We start from the raw sequence: 21,703 nt of genomic DNA, 5'->3' as shown, positions 1-21,703 counted from the left end.
TTTCCCACCTCATGAGGTGCGGGAAGCCATTGCAGCTTACCTCCTATGCAACCCAGATTATGCCTCCATAATGGATACTTCTTCATTCATATTTGGATCTTCGTTTCCTCACTGGGTTCGTTATGTGGTTCCGGAGTTGTCCTGGCTAGCGAACTGCCGTGTTTTGTCACTGGAGGCTTGGCATATGTTCTGTCGGTCCCGCACGCTGGAGTGGCGTGAAGCTCTGACGGTGGTCCAGGTTTGCCTGGGGGTGAATTTGGACACCTCAGTGCATGCTTGTTTGCCCCCTGCCCTTCCTCAGAATGTTGGCATGGTGCAGCTTCACGTGCAAGTTCCCTCCCTTTCGGCTGCACTGATGGCTGAGGACTTGTGCGCTCGTGGCCTGATGGTCTTGCGGTTGTTTTCCCTCCTTGAGCTGTCCTCGTATTGGCTTATGAAAGATGTAGTGGCACTTGGGGGCCATTCCTGGGTCTGGTGCTTTGGTCTCGATGGCATGTAATTACCTAAGTGTAGTTACAAGATGAGAGCTATGCTCGTGGTGTCCCGTCTCCCCAGCACTCTTTATCATATAACGCTTTGAAATTGCTGACGGTTTTGGCCTCCACCACCTTCTCACCTAACCTGTTCCAACTGTCTTCCACTCTATTTACAAAAGTGAATTTTCTTATATTTCTCTTGCAGCTTTGATTCATTAGTATAAATCTATGACATCTTGTTCTTGAAGTTCTGGGTCTCAGGAATCCTTCCCTATCAATTTTATCGATTCCTGTTACTATTTTGTACGTAGTGATCATATCGCCCCTTTTTTTTCCTTCTATCTTCTAGTTTTTGCATATTTAATGCCTCTAACCTCTCCTCGTAGCTCTTGCCCTTCAGTTCTGGGAGCCACTTTGTAGCATGTCTTTGCACCTTTTCCATTTTGTTGATGTGTTTTAAGATATGGGCACCATACAATCACTGCATATTCCAGCTTTGGTCTAACAAAAGTCGTGAACAATTTTATTAGCATTTATCCATATTGTTTAGTACAGTATTTCCATCCATGTATTTGAAAGCAATTCTGAAGTTAGAAAGCGTAGCATAGCTCCTTGCACAATGTTCTTAACCCTTAAACTGCGCATGGCGAATATATACGCCATGAGTAACATGTCCCACTGTGCGCATGGCGTATATGTACGCCAAAGTGTGCCAGGCACGATTCAAATGTCCCGCGGTGTAAAGGGGTCACCCGTATCGTAGCCAGGGGCGATTGTAAACAGACGCCATCTTGAAAAAATATATAGAGCAGGCCTCCTTTGTTTCCCAGGCCTTAGTTAGTGGCCAGACACCATGGCGAGCGCATCACAATCCAGCGTGCGACCTCGCTCAGCGCACCACACCACACAGTCTTTGACCGAAGACGAAATTGCCAATCAATTGTTCAAGGACGTTGACGAATCTGATATTGACGACTCGGATATAGATGAGGACTATGCACAGCCTGAAGAAATAGAAACAACGGATAGTGAGGGTGAACATGTTGGTGCCACGAGGGTGAGGATGCCACAAGAGTTACCCGCTATTACTCAACAGCACCTCGCGCCCAAGCACGTTGTTCATGTGTTCCATTGCATGTTTATGATATGATCGACGCGTCTGAAACAGGTGAATCTTTCTCAGGTTTTAGTGATGTAGAATCGGAGAATAGTTTTACCCAGGCTGCTAGTGCCAGTACAAGTTTCGCCGCATCAGCTGCCTGCCCAGCCAAGCGCCACTGCATGGAACAATATGGCGACAATGAGGAACAAATTCCCTCCCCCATGTTCCAAATCTTTTCCCTCATCTACCCTTCCTGCCCCTACTGTTGCAATGCCTGCTTCAGCTCCTGGTCCCCGGATTCCTCGCCGTGATGCAGCTAATGGCTCTCGGAAGGCAGCAGGTTTGTTTGTGTGGAGTGACGGGGAAGATTTTGTTCCACAAATTTCCGACTTTGACAACAGATGTTGTTTGATGTTGTTTGATGTTGGATGATGTTGGAATTACAGATCTTTTTCCCTGATACTTGCGACAAAATGAGTGAAATGGACTTCTTTACTGCATTGTTCACGAAACGAACAGACTTGCGGCCGATCTCATTGAAGGTGAGGATGTATCAGAATTTTCACGACTACAGCGTTGGAAAGAGACAACTGTAGGTGAACTGTGTGTGTTTTTCGCAATTTGCATGTTGATGAAACATTGTGTGAAACACGTAATATCAGATTATTGGAGCAAAGACAACGCTGTTCCAACACCATTGTTTGGGAAATATATGTCCAGAGACAGATTTCTGTTGATCCTACAGTGCCTTCATTTTACAAATAATGCAGACGAGAGACAGGATGATAGGCTTTGGAGGGTGAGGCACGTGCTAAATGACCTGATTGGAAAGTTCCGAGATTACTACGTACCAGCTCAGAAGCTGGTTATTGATGAATCCCTGGTGCTTTTCAAAGGACGTGCTGCCTTCAAGCAGTATATTCCCTCAAAACGTCACCCATTTGGACTGAAATTCTTTGTGCTCTGTGACTGTGAATCAGGAATGGTGTTACACATGATACTGTATTCCGCCACAAATGTAGATATTCCTGCTAATGACGAACATGGCTTCTCAGGTAGTGTGGTGAAGGCACTGCTTGCACCATATCTGAACAAGGGTCCAAATATTGTACACAGATAACTATTATACCAGTCCCTTACTAACGAAATTCTTGCTTGATAATAAGACTGGAGTGTGTGGCACAGTAAAGCCAAAACGAAGGGAAATGCCTGTGTTTGACACTGCTATGCAAGTAGATGATTGTGAGGTAAGAAAAAGTGGTGCAATGCTTTCAGTGCGGTGGAAAGACAGACGTGAAGTGAATATGCTGACCACCATTCACCCTGGTACAATGGTGGTCAGTGGCAAGGTGAACAGAACAACAAAGCAAATAATATATAAGCCAGATTGTGTGATGGACTACAACATCAATATGCGTTTAGTTGATAAATGTGACATGATGGTGGGTGCTGTAGAGTGTGTACGGAAAACAGTGAAGTGGACCAAGTGGATGATTTTACACCTTCTTGACGTAACAATGCTGAACAGTTACAAAATTTATCTTGTGAAAACAGGTAGAAAACCATATTTCCATTCATTTAGTTTTCAAGTTGTGAAACAGTTACTAGGTAAATTTGGCAATGACACCCCTGGCATACAAAGACCCATTCGAGACCCAATATTGAACCATGCTCCGGCATCCAGACTAGCTTACAGGAAGGCCTTCCTGATACACCAAATCAAGAAATTACCACCAACTGGATCTCGTGCAGCAGGCCAGTGTCGGTGTGTTGTGTGTTCCAGTACCAAATTGAGGCCACAGAAACGTAAATTGGTGTTAACATGGTGCGAAGCGTGTGCAGTCCCTCTGTGCCATATCGACTGTTTCGCACAGTATCACAGTCTCCAGGACTACTAAATGTGTAATTCTTTTGTAAATAAATGTACATATCAAGTTAATTTTAGTGTTTATATTGAATATTTCCTGTAAATTATACCATTTTGGTGGGCATACTTGTGACACTAATATGTGAGCGCCTAGTGAGTTTTTACCAGTTTTATTACAATACAACGTCTAGTGGTAATAATTGGAACAAAACTAGCAAAAAAATTTTTTGTAAAATGACCCAAGAATACTGTAAATAATTCTGCGAAAATAAATTTGCGGCAACTCGGGCCTCCTGAGCGGCCGTGAGTGACGGCTGCCTGATGCAGCACCCTTAAGCGCTCACGCTCTGTGACGTCATCGGCCAACTTGTCGACTCAATAGTGTCATTGGTATGTACAATAGAATTTTTGTATTATTTTTTCCGTGCTCAGAAGACACAAGTTAACATGTTTTGAAGACGAAAAAAAATTTAGAATTTTTTTTTCTTGCGCAAAGGGGTGTAAATGTCCTCAGGACCCCTGAGCAGTGGAAGGGTTAATGTGGTCCTCAGGTGACAGTTTTCTATCTAGAACCGTCCCTAGATCCCTTTCTTTGTCAGAATTCTTTAAAGATTTCTCACATAATTTATAGGTTGTGTTGAGGTCTATGTTCTCCAACTCCACATTTCATCACATAGCATTTATTCACATTAAATTCCATTGGCCTATATACTTATTTTGTCCAGGTTTTCTAGAAGGGCATGACAATCATCTAAGTTTCTTATCTTCCCTATTATCTTAGCATCATCAGCAAACATGTTCATACAATTTTGTATTCCAACTGGTAGATTGTTTATGTAGACAATGAACATTACCGGTGCAAGAACTGAACCCTATGGTGCTCCACTTGTGACATTTCTCCAATCTGATACATTGCTTCTGATTATGGCCCTGATTTTTCTATCAGCTAGGAAATTTTTCATCCATGTTAGAAGCTTACCTGTTACCCCTCCAATATATTCCAGTTTCCAGAACAACCTCTTATGTGGAACTCTGTCGAAAGCCTTTTTTAGGTCCAGAAAGATGCAATCAACCCAACCATCTCTTTCCTGTAAAATCTCTGTGGCTCGATCATAGAAACAGAGTAAATTCATTACACAGGATCTTCCAGATTGAAAACCATACTGTCTGTCCGATATTATATAGTTTTTCTCCAGGTGTTCTACCCATTTAGTTTTAATTATTTTTCCAGTATTTTGACTATTACACTTGTCAATGATACAGGTCTATAATTGAGGGGGTCTTCCCTGCTGCCACTTTTGTAGATTGGAACTACGTTAGCCTTTTTCCACACATCGGCTACAACTCCTTTACACAGGGATGCCTGAAAAATCAGTTGAAGTGGAATGCTGAGCTCAGGTCCACATTCACTCAGAACCCATGGTGAAACTCCATCTGGACCAACTGCTTTATTCTTACTTAGCTCCTTGAACATTTTTCCACTTCATCTCTAGACACCTCTATGTACTTTGTTGTTATCTAGAATTCTTATTGTGTCTGGTTCCCTGAAGATTTCATTTTGTACACACACACATTGGAACTTTTCGTTTGATGTTTCACACATTTCCTTTTCATTTTCCGTGAATCTGTTTCCCTTTAACCTCTGAATATTATCCTTTACCTGCAATTTGTTGTTTATGAATTTATAGAATAGACCTGGTTCTGCTTTACATTTGTCTGCAATCCCTTTTTCAAAATTTCTTTCTGCCTCTCTGCTCACTGTCGTGTAGTTGTTTCTTGCATCTTTGTATCGCTGGTATGTTTGGGAGTTTGGCCTCTTCCTATAATGATTCCATGTGTGTGTTTTTGGTCACTGGCCCTCTCGCAATTTCTGTTGAACCAATCCTGTTTCCTAGTTCTGCATCTCTGCTTTGGTATAAATTTTGTTGTGCCTTTATCATATATTTCACAAAACTTGACATACATCTCATTTACTTCTTGTCCTAACAGCAAATCTTTCCAGTCAAATTTCTTGAAGAAATGTCCGAGTTCCACATAATGACCTCTCCTGAAATCAGGTTTTTCAACTGCTTCAACCTCATTTTCTTCCAGATTATAACGCATTGCATATTTTATTCCCAAAAAGACATGGTCACTTTTATCCAAGGAAGGAAGGTACTGAATGTCAAATATCTCTTCCTCTTTCCTGATAAATATAAAATCCAGTGTGGAGAGAACATCCCCTTCCCTCATCCTTGTAGCTTGTTTAACTCTTAACATGCTAGGGGTATAATATCCTTTCTTCTCCACAGGCGCATGTAATTTTGAAAAAAAAACAAAATTATTTTTTTAATTAATTTGTGTTCACTGATCTCGGGAAAAATAATAAAAAAATCGTAAGTGGCATACATTGCCCGCTATAGGGTGGGGAAGTCTGGCAAATTATAGGCACTGACTCAGCATGCGTCCCAGGCGGTCTGTTGCTCGCCAGCTGTCAGGCCGGAGTTGCCACAAAGAGATAATTACCTAATTATTTCAATGTCTTTGATTGATTTTTCATAGTTTTTTTGCTGTAATATTATTCAATAGTGTGTAGTTTGATATATTTATATAATAAAATGAGTGAATCATTGCTGTACTCAAAAATATGGTGTGCATATTGTTGATTCAATTATGTTCATCAATCAGTGAACAAATACTTTGTCGGTTATTACACTATAAGCACAGGTTATATATAAGTATCTGCATGTTTTGTTCACTATAACGAACCACTATGTAGCTATTATGAGTCAAAAAGTAACGAGGAGTGACCGCCGTGTACCATCCAGCCACTCCCGCCCTCCCTCAAGTCATCTGACTCGCCCACATTCTCCTCCCACAATACTGTTTTTGCTATAATTTACTATATACAGACGTTATATATAAGTATCTACACGTTTTGTTCACCATAACTGTACATCTAAGCTTGTATGGTGAGTAAAGGCACAAAGACGTAGGACCTCACACAGTCAGCTGATGGCTGCTGTCCTCAAGGCCAGACGCACTAATATTTCTCCTCCAACAATACTGTGTGGTGTTATTACGCTATATACACACATTATATATAAATATCTACCTGTTTTATTCACCATACTTGTACAAATAAACTGGTATGGTGCCCAAAGACCATCGTGGTAACCAGTAAACAACACCGTCGTCTGCACGGTGGCGTCGTGCAGATGACGCCACCGCCCTCGCCAAAATGGCGGCTCCAAACCTTCCCTTGCTGTTTATACCCTCTATACACACGTTATATATAAGTATCATTTGCGTTATATATCAGAACATTTGTGTTCACCATAGCGAACCACTAAGCTGGTATGGTGAGTGCAGTCAATAAAAGGTGGCCACACACAGTCAGAAGACATCGCCACCACCCTCCCTCCCACAGCATTACTCCTCCCTCCATGGCACACAGCGCTAAATATCACCACAATCTTGCTATTATCAGAACCCTGGTCAGTTTTATCACAGTCAGGGGTCTTCTGTAATAATATCATTGCTACATAATAGCATGAAAAAGTATATTTTGGCATTTTTAGGCGATGCTGTGGTCACAAGCTGAACAGCAGTGCTGTTAGCTCATGCTGCCTGCGCCAGGCTTGGTTGCTCACTCAATACCGAGGCCAATAACACCCGGGAGTTTGGCCCACGATTTTTTTTTTAAATGGCGTCTGTTTACAAGAGCCCTGATGAAGGTGTGGTGAACCCTGTGTATCCGCGGGCCGTTTAAATCTTGCGCAGTACTCCAACACGTCATATGACGTGATGCGCAGTTGACTGGAACAACATCCAACACGTCATATGACGTGATGCGCACTTTAAGGGTTAATATGTTGAAACGCCAATGTTTCCAGGATGAGGTTTACGAATCTACAAGTCCAAAAATTCAGACGAGGAGTCACAATAATGTGGCAGAAATATGTTGACCAAACCACACACTAGAAAGTGAAGTGACGAGGATGTTTTGGTCCGTTCTGGACCATTCTCAAGTCGATTGTGACTTTGGATTCTCACAAATGACTTGAGAATGGTCCAGGACGAACCGAAACGTCGTCGTCCCTTCACATTCTAGTGTGTGGTTTGATCAGGAAGTTCAAAAATCCTCTGTTCTAGCTTCATATGCTTTCTAGTCTATGGATTTCAAATTGAAGTTGCCGACTACCAACAGTTGTGATCTATCTTTATCAGCTCTTGCTATAATCTCTCTCATTATTGTTATAAGACCCTAACGTTTATTATCCAGCTCCTCCTCTGACCATGTGTTACATGGCGGTGTACTATATGCATTTTTGATCGTTAGTTTATCATCCTGATTGGAGATCTCTAGTGCTATTATGTCAACTTCTCATGGATTGGCAATCATTATTTTGTTTACCTTTAGGGGTTCTTTCACCAGCATAGTAATGCCACTGCCTTTCTTAATTTTTCTGTCCTGTCTCCAGACTGAGTAGCCCCTTGGGAATATGACCTCATTTAAAATATCATCTTCAAGTTTTGCCTCCATGAGTGCAATAATATTCGGTGTCCGCAGCTGTATTACATCACTTAACTCCACTCCATCTATGTTGGTATATGCAATTTTCAGAAACATGTTCCCCCTTCTCCTTATTCTTCACTCCCCCTTTCTCTAGTGATTTCGTTGGTTTGCCTTTTTGTACCATTTTACTGGTCTGCCTACCCGCTACCCCTATGTGTGCATTGTCTGCTCTGCTGAAGCTGTTCGTGTCGATCCTGTGGGATATGGTATTTCTCTTTTATGCTTTTCATCTCACATGTCAGCAGGCAGTGCTCGCTACCTCTGTGGAATCTGGATTTGTTGGTTCTCCGGGGGGCTGTGGGGATTCTTCCCAGAGCATTGCACCACTTTTTCTTACCTCACAATCATCTACATGCATAGCAGTGTCAAACACAGGCATTTCCCTTCGTTTTGGCTTTACTGTGCCACACACTCCAGTCTTATTATCAAGCAAGAATTTCGTTAGTAAGGGACTGGTATAATAGTTGTGTACAATATTTGGCCCTTGTTCAGATATGGTGCAAGCAGTGCCTTCACCACACTACCTGAGAAGCCATGTTCGTCATTAGCAGGAATATCTACATTTGTGGCGGAATACAGTATCATGTGTAACACCATTCCTGATTCACAGTCACAGAGCACAAAGAATTTCAGTCCAAATGGGTGACGTTTTGAGGGAATATACTGCTTGAAGGCAGCACGTCCTTTGAAAAGCACCAGGGATTCATCAATAACCAGCTTCTGAGCTGGTACGTAGTAATCTCGGAACTTTCCAATCAGGTCATTTAGCACGTGCCTCACCCTCCAAAGCCTATCATCCTGTCTCTCGTCTGCACTATTTGCAAAATGAAGACATTGTAGGAGTATCAGAAATCAGTCTCGAGACATATATTTTGTGAACAATGGTGTTGGAACAGTGTTGTCTTTGCTGCAGTAATGGGATATTATGTGTTTCACACAATGTTTCATCAACATACATATGGCGAAAAACACACACAGTTCACCTACAGTCGTCTCTTTCCAACGCTGTAATCATGAAAATTCTGATACATCCTCACCTTCAATGAGATCAGCTGCAAGCAAGTCTGTTCGTTTTGTGAACAATGTGTTCCATGAGCGGCTCATCAACATATGCAGTGAAGAAGTCCATTTCACTCATTTCATCACCTGTAACAGGGAAAAAATATGTGATTCCCACATCTTTGTCAAAGGCGGGAATTTGTGGAACAAAATCTTCCCCATCACTCCACACAAATAAACCTGCTGTCTTCCGATAGGCAACAGCTGAACCACGGCGAGGAATCCGTGGACCAGGAGCTGAAGCAGGTCTAGCAACAGTAGGGACAGGAAGAGACATTGCGGGAAAAGTAATTGAAGATGAGGGGGATTTGTTTCTCATTGCCGCCATATTGTTCCATGCGGCGGCACTTGGCTGGGCGGGCTGCTGATGCGATGAAACTTTGACTGGCACTGGCAGGCGTAGCAAAACTATTCTCCGAGTCTGAATCACTAAAACCAGAGAATGATTCACCTGCTTCAGACTTGTCGATCATATCATAATCTGGCAATGTAACACATGAAATGTGTGTTTGGGCGTGGTGTTGAGTGGTGTTGAGTAGCGGGTGACTCTCGTGGCATCCTCACCCTTGTAGCAGAAACATGTTCACTCTCGCTATCCATTGTTTCAATATCCTCAGGTTGTGTATAGTCCTCATCTATATCTGAGTCATCAATATCAGGTTCATCAATGTCTATGAACAATTCATTAGTAATTTCGTCTTTGGTCAATGACTACACGGAGCTGTGCGCTGAACGAGGACGGATGCTGGGTCGTGATGCGCTCGCCATGGTGTCTGGTCAGTAACTATGGCCTGCGAGACAAAAGAGGCCTGCGCTAGATTTTTCAAGATGGCGTCTGTTTACAATCGCCCCTGGCTTCGATACGGGTGACCCCTTTACACCGCGGGACATTTGAATCGTGCCCGGCACCATATGTCATATATGTATGCCATGCGCACGGTGGGACATGTTACTCCGGTCATATGGATACGCCATGTGCAGTTTAAGGGCTAAGAAGGTGGGTGGCTGATGGTAGACTAAGATCTGATGGTAGACTTATACCTGATCAACCAGGCTGTGACTCATACGTCAGGCTGCGAGCAGCCGCGTCTAACAGCCTGGTTGATGAGTCCAGCAACCAGGAGGCCTGGTCGACGACCGGGCCGCGGGGACACTAAGCCCCGGAAGCACCTCAAGGTAACCTCAAGGTAAGAAGGTGGGTGGCTGATGGTAGACTAAGGAGGTGGGTGGCTGATGGTAGACTAAGGTGGTGGGTGGCTGATGGTAGACTAAGGTGGTGGGTGGCTGATGGTAGACTAAGGTGGTGGGTGGCTGATGGTAGACTAAGGTGGTGGGTGGCTGATGGTAGACTAAGGTGGTGGGTGGCTGATGGTAGACTAAGGTGGTGGGTGGCTGATGGTAGACTAAGGTGGTGGGTGGCTGATGGTAGACTAAGGTGGTGGGTGGCTGATGGTAGACTAAGGTGGTGGGTGGCTGATGGTAGACTAAGGTGGTGGGTGGCTGATGGTAGACTAAGGTGGTGGGTGGCTGATGGTAGACTAAGGTGGTGGGTGGCTGATGGTAGACTAAGGAGGTGGGTGGCAGATGGTAGACTAAGGAGGTGTGTGACCCAGTGCCCATGTGTGGCTTTTGGTGAGCTCTCACCACCAGGAATTTCTACTTTGATTCCTGCAGTGCTCCCTCCTCCTTGATAAGTGGCTTTATCTTTATCTTCTCCATATGTAATAGCTTCAGGGAGCCACAAGGGACTTCATCCAGAAAACCATCATTGAATGTAATTAAATGCCAATTTCTGTGAGAACAACTGTGATTGCCTTACACAGTCCCTCCAAGTTGTTGCACGATTTTATATCACTCTCCAAACATTTGGTGTAGTGACTGGCTGACTGCAGCCTGTGCCACTTCTCCCGCTTCAAATGAGAGAGGTGGGGTGAAAAAGCTAGCTATAGTTACATGAAATTTATTTTGTTTGTCTAATTGTTTAGGGGGGGGGGATTTCTATAATCACTTCTTGTGGCTGATGGTCTTGTTTCAATTGGTTTTTGTTTTGTTTTCCGGACTTTCTGGGTGCCTTCCTTGATGATGTCATAAATGAATAGTAGTAGTAGGCATCCATCAGTCTCAGGAGACTATGGAGTTGTGCTCTGGTTGTTGGTCTGGAGTGGCGCCTCAAGGGTGCAAAACCAGGGTAGATTAACACGGGGGGGAGAAGCTGTCACCCAAGCAGCCGGTCCCCCCTCTCCATAGCCGAAAGTCTCGAATCGAACAGCAAACGCCACTACAGTTGGTTCCAGTACCATCTCAGGAACTGTCAGAGTGAGGTTGAAGGTAACAATGAACTAACCCAGCGGCTCCAGATTCAGAGTTTACCTCGAAGTTGGTAAAAGTAGGCACAGGGATTCCAACCTTGGAGACTGCCGTGGTTGGGGCCTGAGAACCACCACCCCAGCAAGAGCTAGAACAACCCCAGTCACCCGAAGCAGAGCTTGGGCTGCAAGAGTCCCAGGAGGTGGACGTCTGAGCCCTGCACCTACGTGTTCCAGACATAGAGCGTCACAGCCCCATTTCACCCGAGGCGGCTTCCTTCGTGACCCAACAGAAGGAAGTTTAATAATTATTAATTAATTATATTATTATAATTAATTATATTATTATTATAATAATAATTGTTGCAATTAATAATTATTACTTTTCCTTCTGCTGGGTCATGAAGGAAGCTGGCCTCGGGTGAAATGAATAACTTAACACTATCATGTGCCCGGCACATGCCACCCCCCCTCCCCCCCCCCCCTCCCCCTTCCCCGCTCATCTCAAGGTGAGCGTTGAGCGTAAACTCACTACCACACAAAACCAGTTAATACTATTTTCAGCTTTCTGACCTTAATATTAGTGCTGCATTGTTCAATTTGGTGTCAAATTGTTCGCAGATAGAATGCTTTAAGGGAATTCAAGTATTTGCATATAAGAACATACAAGTCTCACTTTTCTGTACTTTAGACCTGCCGCGCTCAGCCAAGTACAATGGGGCCTCGACTTACGATGCTAATCCGTTCCCAGAGACGGATTGCAAGTCGAAATATCGTAAGTCGAAGCGATTTTTCCCATAAGAAATAAAGGGAATTGAATTAATCCGTTTCCCATCCTCCATAATATTAACATGCAAATATATTTTATACTGAATACAATGTTTTTTTCTAACTACAATACAGTACCAAAGTTTCTCTTACCTTTATGGAGGGCTCTTGATGGCGTATGGAAGATGGTGATGAGGGGGGAGGAGGAGAGTTGTTACTGTTTGGAAGGGGGAGTCCCCTTCCATTATCACATCAGGCAGTGATGTTTTCTCTAGGATACTCTCTCTCCTACGTTTTGCCTGAATACCACTAGGACCTGGTTGTGGTTCAGTGCTTGTTTGTCTCACTACAAATTTGTCAAGAGACGTTTGTTTTTCCCTTCGTTTTAACATTTGTCTGTAATGATGCATCACAGTATCATTGAATAGGTTAAGGCAACGACCTACTGCAGCTTGATTTGGGCGAGTCGTTTCAGCAAAGGTTTGCAATTCTTCCCATGCTGCACACATTTTCTTAATTGTTGAGGAAGAGACATTCTGTACTCTTGTTTCTGCTCTATGGTCATCCTTACATGGGTTTTCACATGTTGAGCCTTACCACTGACTTTCCTGGGACTCATGGCATGATATATAATAATTACTTTAATGTTCAAAATGCAAAAAATCACCACAAAAGCGGAATTTCTTATAGGCGCGATCGTCACTAAGCGGGCAGCTGTAGTAAACTGAGGCAGGTCGGCTGCGTGACCGGGATCCACGCGCTCGGTCGACCTGAACGTGTACCAACAAATATCGGAAGTCGACGACACCATCGGATGTCGAGTCGCATTTTTTGATGAAATTTACATCGTAACTCGAAATTATCGTAAGTAGGGGCAATCGTATGTCGAGGTGCCACTGTAGTCCGTGCATTGCCCGTGAGCTCTCCACTACATTCAAATGTTTATACTCCTATCAGCTTTCTGACATATGTTTTTGTGCTACATTGTTCAGTTTGGTATCAAATTGTTCACAATAGAATGATTTAAAGGAATACAGTGGTACCTCGCATAACGATTGCCCCAAAAGACAAATATTTTGGGTAACGAACGGCCCGATCGGCGTCAAATCGTCCCGTATGACGAACGCTGGTTTGAGTAACGTCAACACCACACGGTGGGGTCGCGCTGCTTCTTGCACATTCTTAGACGCCTGCGACGATGCACATAACTTATGTTGTTCTTGTTTAAAGATGCTAATGATGCTGGGATATAAAAGGGTGACTGCTGAGATGTTGCAAAGCATTGACGTTTTTGTAGGAAAAAAGAAATGAAATGTCTGATATACAACAAATGTCAAAAAGGTTCGTTCGGTGGTCGGCAGGTAGGCTGCTCCATGTTTCTTAAAAAAAAAAAAAAAAACGAAAAATAAAAGAACTGTTGAAACAATTTGAAAAATGGACAAATGTCATAAAGGTTCGTTCAGTGTTTGTTGGGTAGGCTGCTCCATTATTGAGACGTAAGGGACAAATACAAAAGAAATGGAACACATTTGAAACAAAGAAAGATTGTCATAATGGAGCAGCCTACCCAACAAACACTGAACGAACCTTTTGCTATAACGAATATGAAAGACAAGGGCTGCTGGCTGGGTTAGTACTGCGTGAGCAACCATTTGTAGCACACGTGCCTTTGGCTCTCAAACACCTGTCCCACACGGTATTGAAAGACTGTGCTCAGTCGTGCAATTCAGACCCTATTGTTTGAAGAACATAAGGGTCATAACATTGGTGAAGCTTGGCGCAATAAGGGCTTAACCCAACGGTCGGATGCCAGTGATACAGCACCTATGAGGATGATACAGCGAGCGTATCCAGGTGTAGCTCTGAGCCCCACCCTTGCCATCTCTAATGTATATAGATGATACATAGATGAATCGTTTTCTGCGTTCAGTGATGATGCATCTGATACAAGTAGCATAGATGAACAGTGTTAGCGACTTCCATGGTGGTGTTGTTCACTGATATTTTCAAGAATACCTGAATCTCTTCCTGACTGATGGACACTCTTTGAGGCTAGCTGAATCTCTTCCTGTGTGGGACCTTACAAAGCGATCTTTTCAAGACTACCTTACAAATTGAGCTTTTCCTATAATCGTTTCAATACTACTTTATGCTTTACAAGCTTGGCTACATACCACCTACAAGTACTAAAGCCAAGGGTGCACGTAAGTGCGTTATTTGCAAGCACACATAACGATGAAACAGGAAACGAAAATCTATCTGTAGCTGGTGCAAGGAGAGCAAAGTCGCGCTGTGTACCATGGACTACTTCGTTGACTATTACGCACCTCCAAAGTACTGAGTGTGTAATACAGTGTGTTACTGTGTAAATAGTATGTGAAACTGTACATATTGTAATTTTAGTGAATTTTTACCACGTAATATTGTGACAATAAACTTTTATTGTGGACACATTACTGACACATGTATCACAGTTTCATGGAAAATTATGAACATTCTACTGTATACATATTGTAAAGGTCACAAATATGCATCATATACAATAAAAGAAACAAATAAAACCGCATTGGAAATGCATAGAAAAAATATTTGAAAATATGTTTATGGCAACACGCGGAGCTTGAATGGCCTGCGCGACCGTGTCTGGGAGCTTCACACACGGGCGACCAGCCCCTGATGACGTCACAGCGCACCTTGTCCACACCCTCACAGCCAAAGTAAGTGGAATTTGGTAATTATTTTTACATAGACATGTTCAGGGACGGTAATTTATCATTTCACAAAGAAAAATTATATTTTGGGGAACATTTGATGTCATGCACACTGGGGAAATTTCACAATAAACACAGTGCATCACACTGGTTACGTGTGGGACACTCGTTTTGTATGACGTCCGTTTCACATGACGAACATGGAACGGATTAAATTCGTTATGCGAGGTACCACTGTATTTGTATATAAGAACAAATATTAAAACATCATCACCAATACCATAAAATAAATTACATCATCATGTGAAAAACAAATGCTTTTCTTCATTGTTTTCAGTCATTATTCATTCCCGACATTGTTTATGACACCATTTCATTCATTTTTGTGTTGCTTCCTTCAAAAGTGTTTGTACCACAATATCATATGTATAAACTAATTAATAAAAATATCTGTACTTACAGCGATTGTAAGCACAATAATGATTGTAGAGCATAAGTTGAACATTAGGTGGAACTCCTCCACCTGCTCCAGAAAAAGGCCCAGGGGTGGGGATGCCATGTGGGTTATGCAGATCATGGGGAAGATGTTGGCGCACGTTTTAAAACAAGTCCCAAAGCATTTGGACAATAAATGTATTTTTTCCAATTTTAAAATTGTTGACGCCGTGTGCGTCATCGGACATATTGTACTGCATATTTTGGTTTTATGATGTGTGGCATCGGGCCACAAAAGTGTTAATATGTAAATGCCTCTGCTCCTTGTGCCTCTTGTGGGGGGGGGGGCCAGGTTCTGGCTCTTGGTACCCAGTAGGCCATAGAACTTTGCAAATGATGGGACCTAGTAGTATGGCACTATCAGAGATAGTAGCTTCATGGAACTACCAGGGCTCACCCAGAAATTGTCATTTCATTACATTTGTCGCTGGATTTTCATTTTGGCAACCATGCTCTTATGATTATCGTGTATCATTTAGCACTAAAATTTTGCAAATGTAAGTTATTTCAAGTTTTTTACCATCCTTTCAAATTTCATGAAAATCTGAGATTGTTAGGCTGATAAGTAATTTTTATTTTTATTTTATGATTTGGTAATGAATGACCTGTCTAATGCAATCCAAAATATGACATTGGGCTTAACAAGATGGAGGTTGTGTTCTTAGTGCACAAGTCTGATAAGCATTGCCTGCCAGTATGTGATTGTCAGCGAAGGTATACAAAGTATCCACAGTAACAACAGTTGGGTTACTGAAGTCAGTCTGTATTAGCTTTCTTAAATAATGTGTTCCTTTCAGGGACATCTTACAGTCAATATAGAGAATGAAGAAGTCAGTGTTGAATGGGACAAGGATATTATAACTTTAAAGTCCAATATGGCACATGGAGGCCGAGGAATGGAACTGTCAGAGCTAATTGTTTATAATGGAAAGCTGTATGCAGTGGATGATCGTACTGGTATCATATATGAAATTGATCTTCACCAGCACAAGGCAATTCCTTGGGTTATACTTCCTGATGGTAGTGGCAGAGAAATTAAAGGTTAGTTATTGTGTTTTTAATTATTTATATTTGGGCACATTTGGTTTTTGCTTTGTAACAAACTTGGCTATCTACTTGACACCAAATATTAATACTAATCATTAAAATAATGAATTGTGATTGGAAATTTATAGCTTTGTATAAATGTAAATTTTTTCATTGATGTTTGAAATCACAATATTAACACACATTAGCCAACAGTTAAGTCAGTTATGAGTAAACATAATTTAATACAAGACATTGTATTAAATGTATTATTAATTTTATCCTAATGCATACAACTAATGTTAACAGATTATTAAAAAAATAAGGAAGGGCAGTGAGAGTATGGACCAGGGAAAAGTTTGGCCTTGGCCCTCTGATAAAATAACGAGTCCTACTGTCTCCAAGTTGAATCTGTGTAGTGGTAATGTCACCACGGGTTTTAGAGGTGACTTCCAAGATAATGTAGGATTTTGTTGCTTTTTATGTAGAATTCTCTCAGTAGCTTCCAAAAGTTAATCTTTGGTCTAGCTGTTCAGTCAGTTCAGTCTGGGCCTTCAGGTCTTTCCTCGGTGGTGTAGTTCGCCTTGTTTAACCCTTATTCCCTGCTGCTGGCTCCCAAACATCTGAGGGTTTCGGAGTTGGGGCAAGGTTTAGTTGGTGATGAGACTAGGGGCGGCTTTGGGGACTGCCCCATTCGAAGTGGAGATGGAGGCATTTGAGCCTTCTCCTCCTCCTGAGGCTTCTGGGTCCGTACCAGCAGACCCTCCCCTTCTTTGCTGTCTCTTCCCTGGAATCTACCTTTTCTTCAGGGGTTGAGGGCATGGAGGATGGCTCTGCCCTAGGGCCTGGCTCATAAGCTCCCAGGGCCTGGCTCAGAAGCTCCCGGGGCATGGTTCAGAAGCTCCCGGGGCCTGGCTCAGAAGCTCCCGGGGCATGGTTCAGAAGCTCCCGGGGCCTGGCTCATAAGCTCCCGGGGCATGGTTCAGAAGCTCCCGGGGCCTGGCTCAGAAGCTCCCGGGGCATGGTTCAGAAGCTTCCGGGGCCTGGCTCATAAGCTCCCAGGGCCTGGCTCAGAAGCTCCCGGGGCATGGTTCAGAAGCTCCTGGGGCCTGGCCCAGAAGCTCCCGGGGCCTGGTTCAGAAGCTCCTGGGGCCTGGCCCAGAAGCTCCCGGGGCCTGGTTCAGAAGCTCCTGGGGCCTGGCCCAGAAGCTCCCGAGGCCTGGTTCAGAAGCTCCTGGGGCCTGGCCCAGAAGCTCCCGGGGCCTGGCTCAGAAGCTCCTGGGGCCTGGCTCAGAAGCTCCTGGGGCCTGGCTTGTAAGCTCCCGGGGTTGGGGAGGAGTTGGCTTGGAGGGCTTGGACCCCCTTTGATCCCGCTTGGGTTTTGGTGCCCCCATCACGGGGTTTGTTGTTGCAGGGGGGGGCGGGGGGTTTCTTACCCCTCTTCCCTGTACGAGTATGATTTGGGATCGTCTCCTCCCCGAGATCGGTTCTGGGTTCCCATGGGTTTCTTGGCACCCTCTTTCTGGAGATTTTCTGCCTCTCACGTCCCACCTAATATAGTTCAGGAGGCTCTTGCGGCTTACCTCCTGCGAGACTTGGATTATACCTCTGTGATGGATCCATCCTCGTTTGAGTTCTGCTCTTCTTCCCTGTATTGAATGTATTACGGATAGTTCTTGGGTAGCAGACTGCCCTTTCTTCTCTCGGGGAGCATGGCATGGTTTTGCCAGATCCGCACGTTTAAATGCGAGGATTTTCGTGAGGCATTTGGCTCTGGTCTTGTGCTCCTTTTTCCTTCTCAAGTTATTCTTGGACTGGCTTGGGGAGGATGTGATGTGTTAAATGTTGGGCCTTCGTCTGGGGCACTGGCTTCAGCAACCAGGATGTCGACTGCGCTGTTGAAGCTGTTGGCGCCGAAGCTCCGGGAGGTGGTGTGTCTGTTCTTTGCCTCTTGCCTTGCGTGTCGGCAGTCTGTCCTCCCTCCTTGGAATCGGCTTAGGCTCTGGCTTTTAGATTTTCATCCCCCTTTTGTCCTTTGTTGTTTGCGGAGAGTGCTGTAACTCAGTTTCTGCAAGCAGCCTCGTCTTTCGGATTTGTTGGTAGTGGTCATCCGGGGTGGTCATTTTTAGGCCTCCCGGAAGGGTTGTGCTAGGGCTTAGGGTTCTTCTGGTCGAAGAAGAAGAAGTATTCTTCTTCTTCTGCCTTGGGTCGCAGGTTACAGCCAGTTGTCTCTTCTTTGAGTTGAGGCACGCTGTGTGGCCACCTCCTGGGTAAGTCCTCCTTTTACATATGTTGGGCTATGTAGCTCCAGGAAGCTGACGTAGCTTCCACAGAAAACCAGCGTTCAATGTAATGTAACACCATAAACCACCCCTTAAAAGGTGACACCCCTAGGGTCAACACTTGCAGCAGAGGAGCTCCAGCATATTTCAACAATCCTAAGTATTGTAGTACAGGTTGATGGTAGTGAGTGGTGTCCCAGAGAACATAAAGGTATAGTGCTCTTGAAAAATAGGTGAGATAACAGGAAAGTGCCAAGGGAAGCGAAAAATCGGATGAGAAAAAGTTGCCCTAGTGTTTACAGTGCAGAGAAGAACATTCAAGATGGCCACTGGCAAGGGGAAAAACAAAACAGAGCTTGATTTTGAGGGATTCAATGAAGAAAGCATTGATATTAGCAGTCTACATAACAAGTTGGTAAATTTAGATAATATAGTGAACTCTCATGTAGAAATAATTAGTAAATTGAAAGAAAGTAATGACCATTTGAATAGCAAAGTTTTATGTCTTGAGGGTTTAGTGAAAGACTTGCGCAAGGATAAGAATCAATTGGAAACAAATTGCAAAGCCATGGAAGAAGAAAATAAACTCTTAAAAATAGCTTTGGAAGAAGTTAAAGTAAATTTAAACATAAATGACTACAATAGGTTAGGCAAGGAAATTCAACAGGAGAAACAGCTTTTGTCAGCACAGATGGAGGAAGTTACACAGGGAATAGAACAGTGCAAGAAAGATATGCAACTCACTTATGCACAAGTGGCCAAGGAGAAGGAAAAAATAGAAGAAGCAGTAAAGGAAGTCAAACACTGCAGCAACCAAGATAAAACAAACATTAGGCTGGAAGTGAGAAAAGAATTGGCATCTAACCCGAAGTTGGTGCAAAACACAGTTGATCGGAGTAAGTCCCTGATCATTTTTGGCTGCAAAGAAAAGGCGATAACATCTAGGTCAGAAAGAGCTGTAGAAGAAGCTAAAGTAGGAGATAAAATTGTTGGCCTCGTAGAAGGTCTTACAACCAAAGAGAATGTGTGTGACTACAGGAGAATAGGCAGGTACGTAAAAGGGAAAGATCGACCTTTGAGGATCACCCTAAACGGTGCCAAACAGATGGAAGAAGTACTAAGGAATGCTAGAAAATTGCAAAGTGATGAGGATGGGAAAGGGTGGTCGTTAAGACGAGATCTTTCAAAAGAAGATAGAGAGAAGCTGAAACTGAACCTCGCCGAGGCAAAACATTTAAATGAGAGCAGGAATGAAGAAGAAATAAATTCTTTTTTCTACAAAGTGATAGGGGTAGGCAAACCAGTAAAGTGGTACATAAAGGCAAACCAACAAGATCATTAGTGAGAGGGGGAGTGAAGAATAAGGAAAGGGGGAACAAGTTCCTGAAGATTGCATACACCAACATAGATGGAGTGAGATCGAAGATACTGGAGTTAAGTGATGTAATACAGCTGCAGACACCAGACATTGTTGCACTCACGGAGACAAAACTTGAAGATGTTATTTTAAATGAGGTCATATTCCCAAGGGGCTACTCAATTTGGAGACGGGACAGAAAAATTAGGAAAGGCGGTGGCGTTGCTGTGCTGGTAAAAGAACACCTAAAGGTGAACGAAATAATGACTGCCAATCCACAAGAAGTTGACATAATAGCACTAGAGATCTGCCATGAGGATGATAAACTAATGATAATAAATGCATATAGTCCACCGCCAAGCAGCACATGGTCAAAGGAGGAGCTAGAGAGTAAACGTGAAGGTCTTATAACAATAATGAGAGCGATTATAGCGAGAGCGGATAACGATAGATCACGACTGTTGATAGTCGGTGACTTCAACTTGAAATCCATAGACTGGGAAGCATATGAAGCTAAAACAGAAGATTTTTGGACCTGTAAATTTGTAGACCTCATCCTGGAAACATTCTTGTATCAACATGTTAAACAAGCTACGAGGATGAGGGAAGGGGACGTTCCCTCCATGCTAGATTTGATATTTACCAGGAAGGAGGAAGAGATATTTGACATTCAGTATCTTCCTCCCTTGGGTAAAAGAGACCATGTCTTTTTGGGAATAAAGTATGCAATGCGTTATAAGCTGGAAGAAAATAAGGAGGTTGAAGCAGTTGAAAAACCAGACTTCAGGAGAGGTCATTATGGTGACCTTAGAAATTTTTTTAGTGAGTATAATTGGACAGACTTGATGCTAGGCAAGGAAGTGAATGAGATGTATGTCAAGTTTTGTGAAATATATGATAAAGGCACAAAAAAATTTATACCAAAACAGAGATGCAGAACTAGGAAACAGGATTTGTTCAATAGAAATTGCGAGAGGGCTAGAGACCAAAAGACACAAAAATGGAATCAATACAGGAAGAGGCCAAACCCCCAAACATACCAGCGATACAAAGATGCGAGAAACAACTACACGGCAGTGAGGAGAGAGGCAGAAAGAAATTTTGAAAAAGGGATTGCAGACAAATGTAAAACAGAACCAGGTCTATTCTATAAATTCATAAACAACAAATTGCAGGTAAAGGATAATATTCAGAGGTTGAAAATGGGAAATAGATTCACGGAAGATGAAAAGGAAATGTGTGAAACAATAAACGAAAAGTTCCGAAGTGTGTTTGTACAAAATGAAATCTTCAGGGAACCAGATACAATATGAATTCCAGAGAACAACATAGAGCACATAGAGGTGTCTAGAGACGAAATGGAAAAAATGCTCAAGGAGCTAAGTAAGAACAAAGCAGTTGGTCCGGATGGAGTTTCACCATGGGTCTGAGAGAATGTGCACCTGAGCTCAGCATTCCTCTTCAACTGATATTTCAGGCATCCCTGTGTACAGGAATCGTAGCTGATGGGTGGAAAAAGGCTAACATAGTTCCAATCTACAAAAGTGGCAGCAGGGAAGACCCCCTTAATTATAGACCTGTATCATTGACAAGTGTAATAGTCAAAATATTGGAAAAACTAATCAAAACTAAATGGGTAGAACACCTGGAGAGAAATGATATAATATCAGACAGACAGTATGGTTTTCGATCTGGA

General features: G+C 43.1%; 2 protein-coding genes across 4 annotated transcripts in view; one reads left to right on the top strand and one right to left on the bottom strand.

Annotated features, from left to right (window-relative positions):
• The window catches only part of LOC123773869 (soluble calcium-activated nucleotidase 1), a 348,537-nt gene that overhangs the window by 52,943 nt on the left and 273,891 nt on the right, over positions 1 to 21,703 (bottom strand). The window lies entirely within an intron of this gene.
• The window catches only part of LOC138349630 (soluble calcium-activated nucleotidase 1-like), a 145,452-nt gene that overhangs the window by 42,595 nt on the left and 81,154 nt on the right, over positions 1 to 21,703 (top strand). Inside the window, exon 5 of the mRNA XM_069318834.1 lies at positions 16,140 to 16,383. Coding sequence (XP_069174935.1) covers positions 16,140 to 16,383 — 244 coding nt within the window. The remainder of the gene's footprint in view (positions 1 to 16,139; positions 16,384 to 21,703) is intronic.

Source organism: Procambarus clarkii, chromosome 91 (genome assembly GCF_040958095.1).
Source record: "Procambarus clarkii isolate CNS0578487 chromosome 91, FALCON_Pclarkii_2.0, whole genome shotgun sequence".
Classification (NCBI taxonomy): domain Eukaryota; kingdom Metazoa; phylum Arthropoda; class Malacostraca; order Decapoda; family Cambaridae; genus Procambarus; species Procambarus clarkii.
Note: the sequence above shows the minus strand (reverse complement) of the source record. Positions and strands in the feature narration are given on the sequence as shown.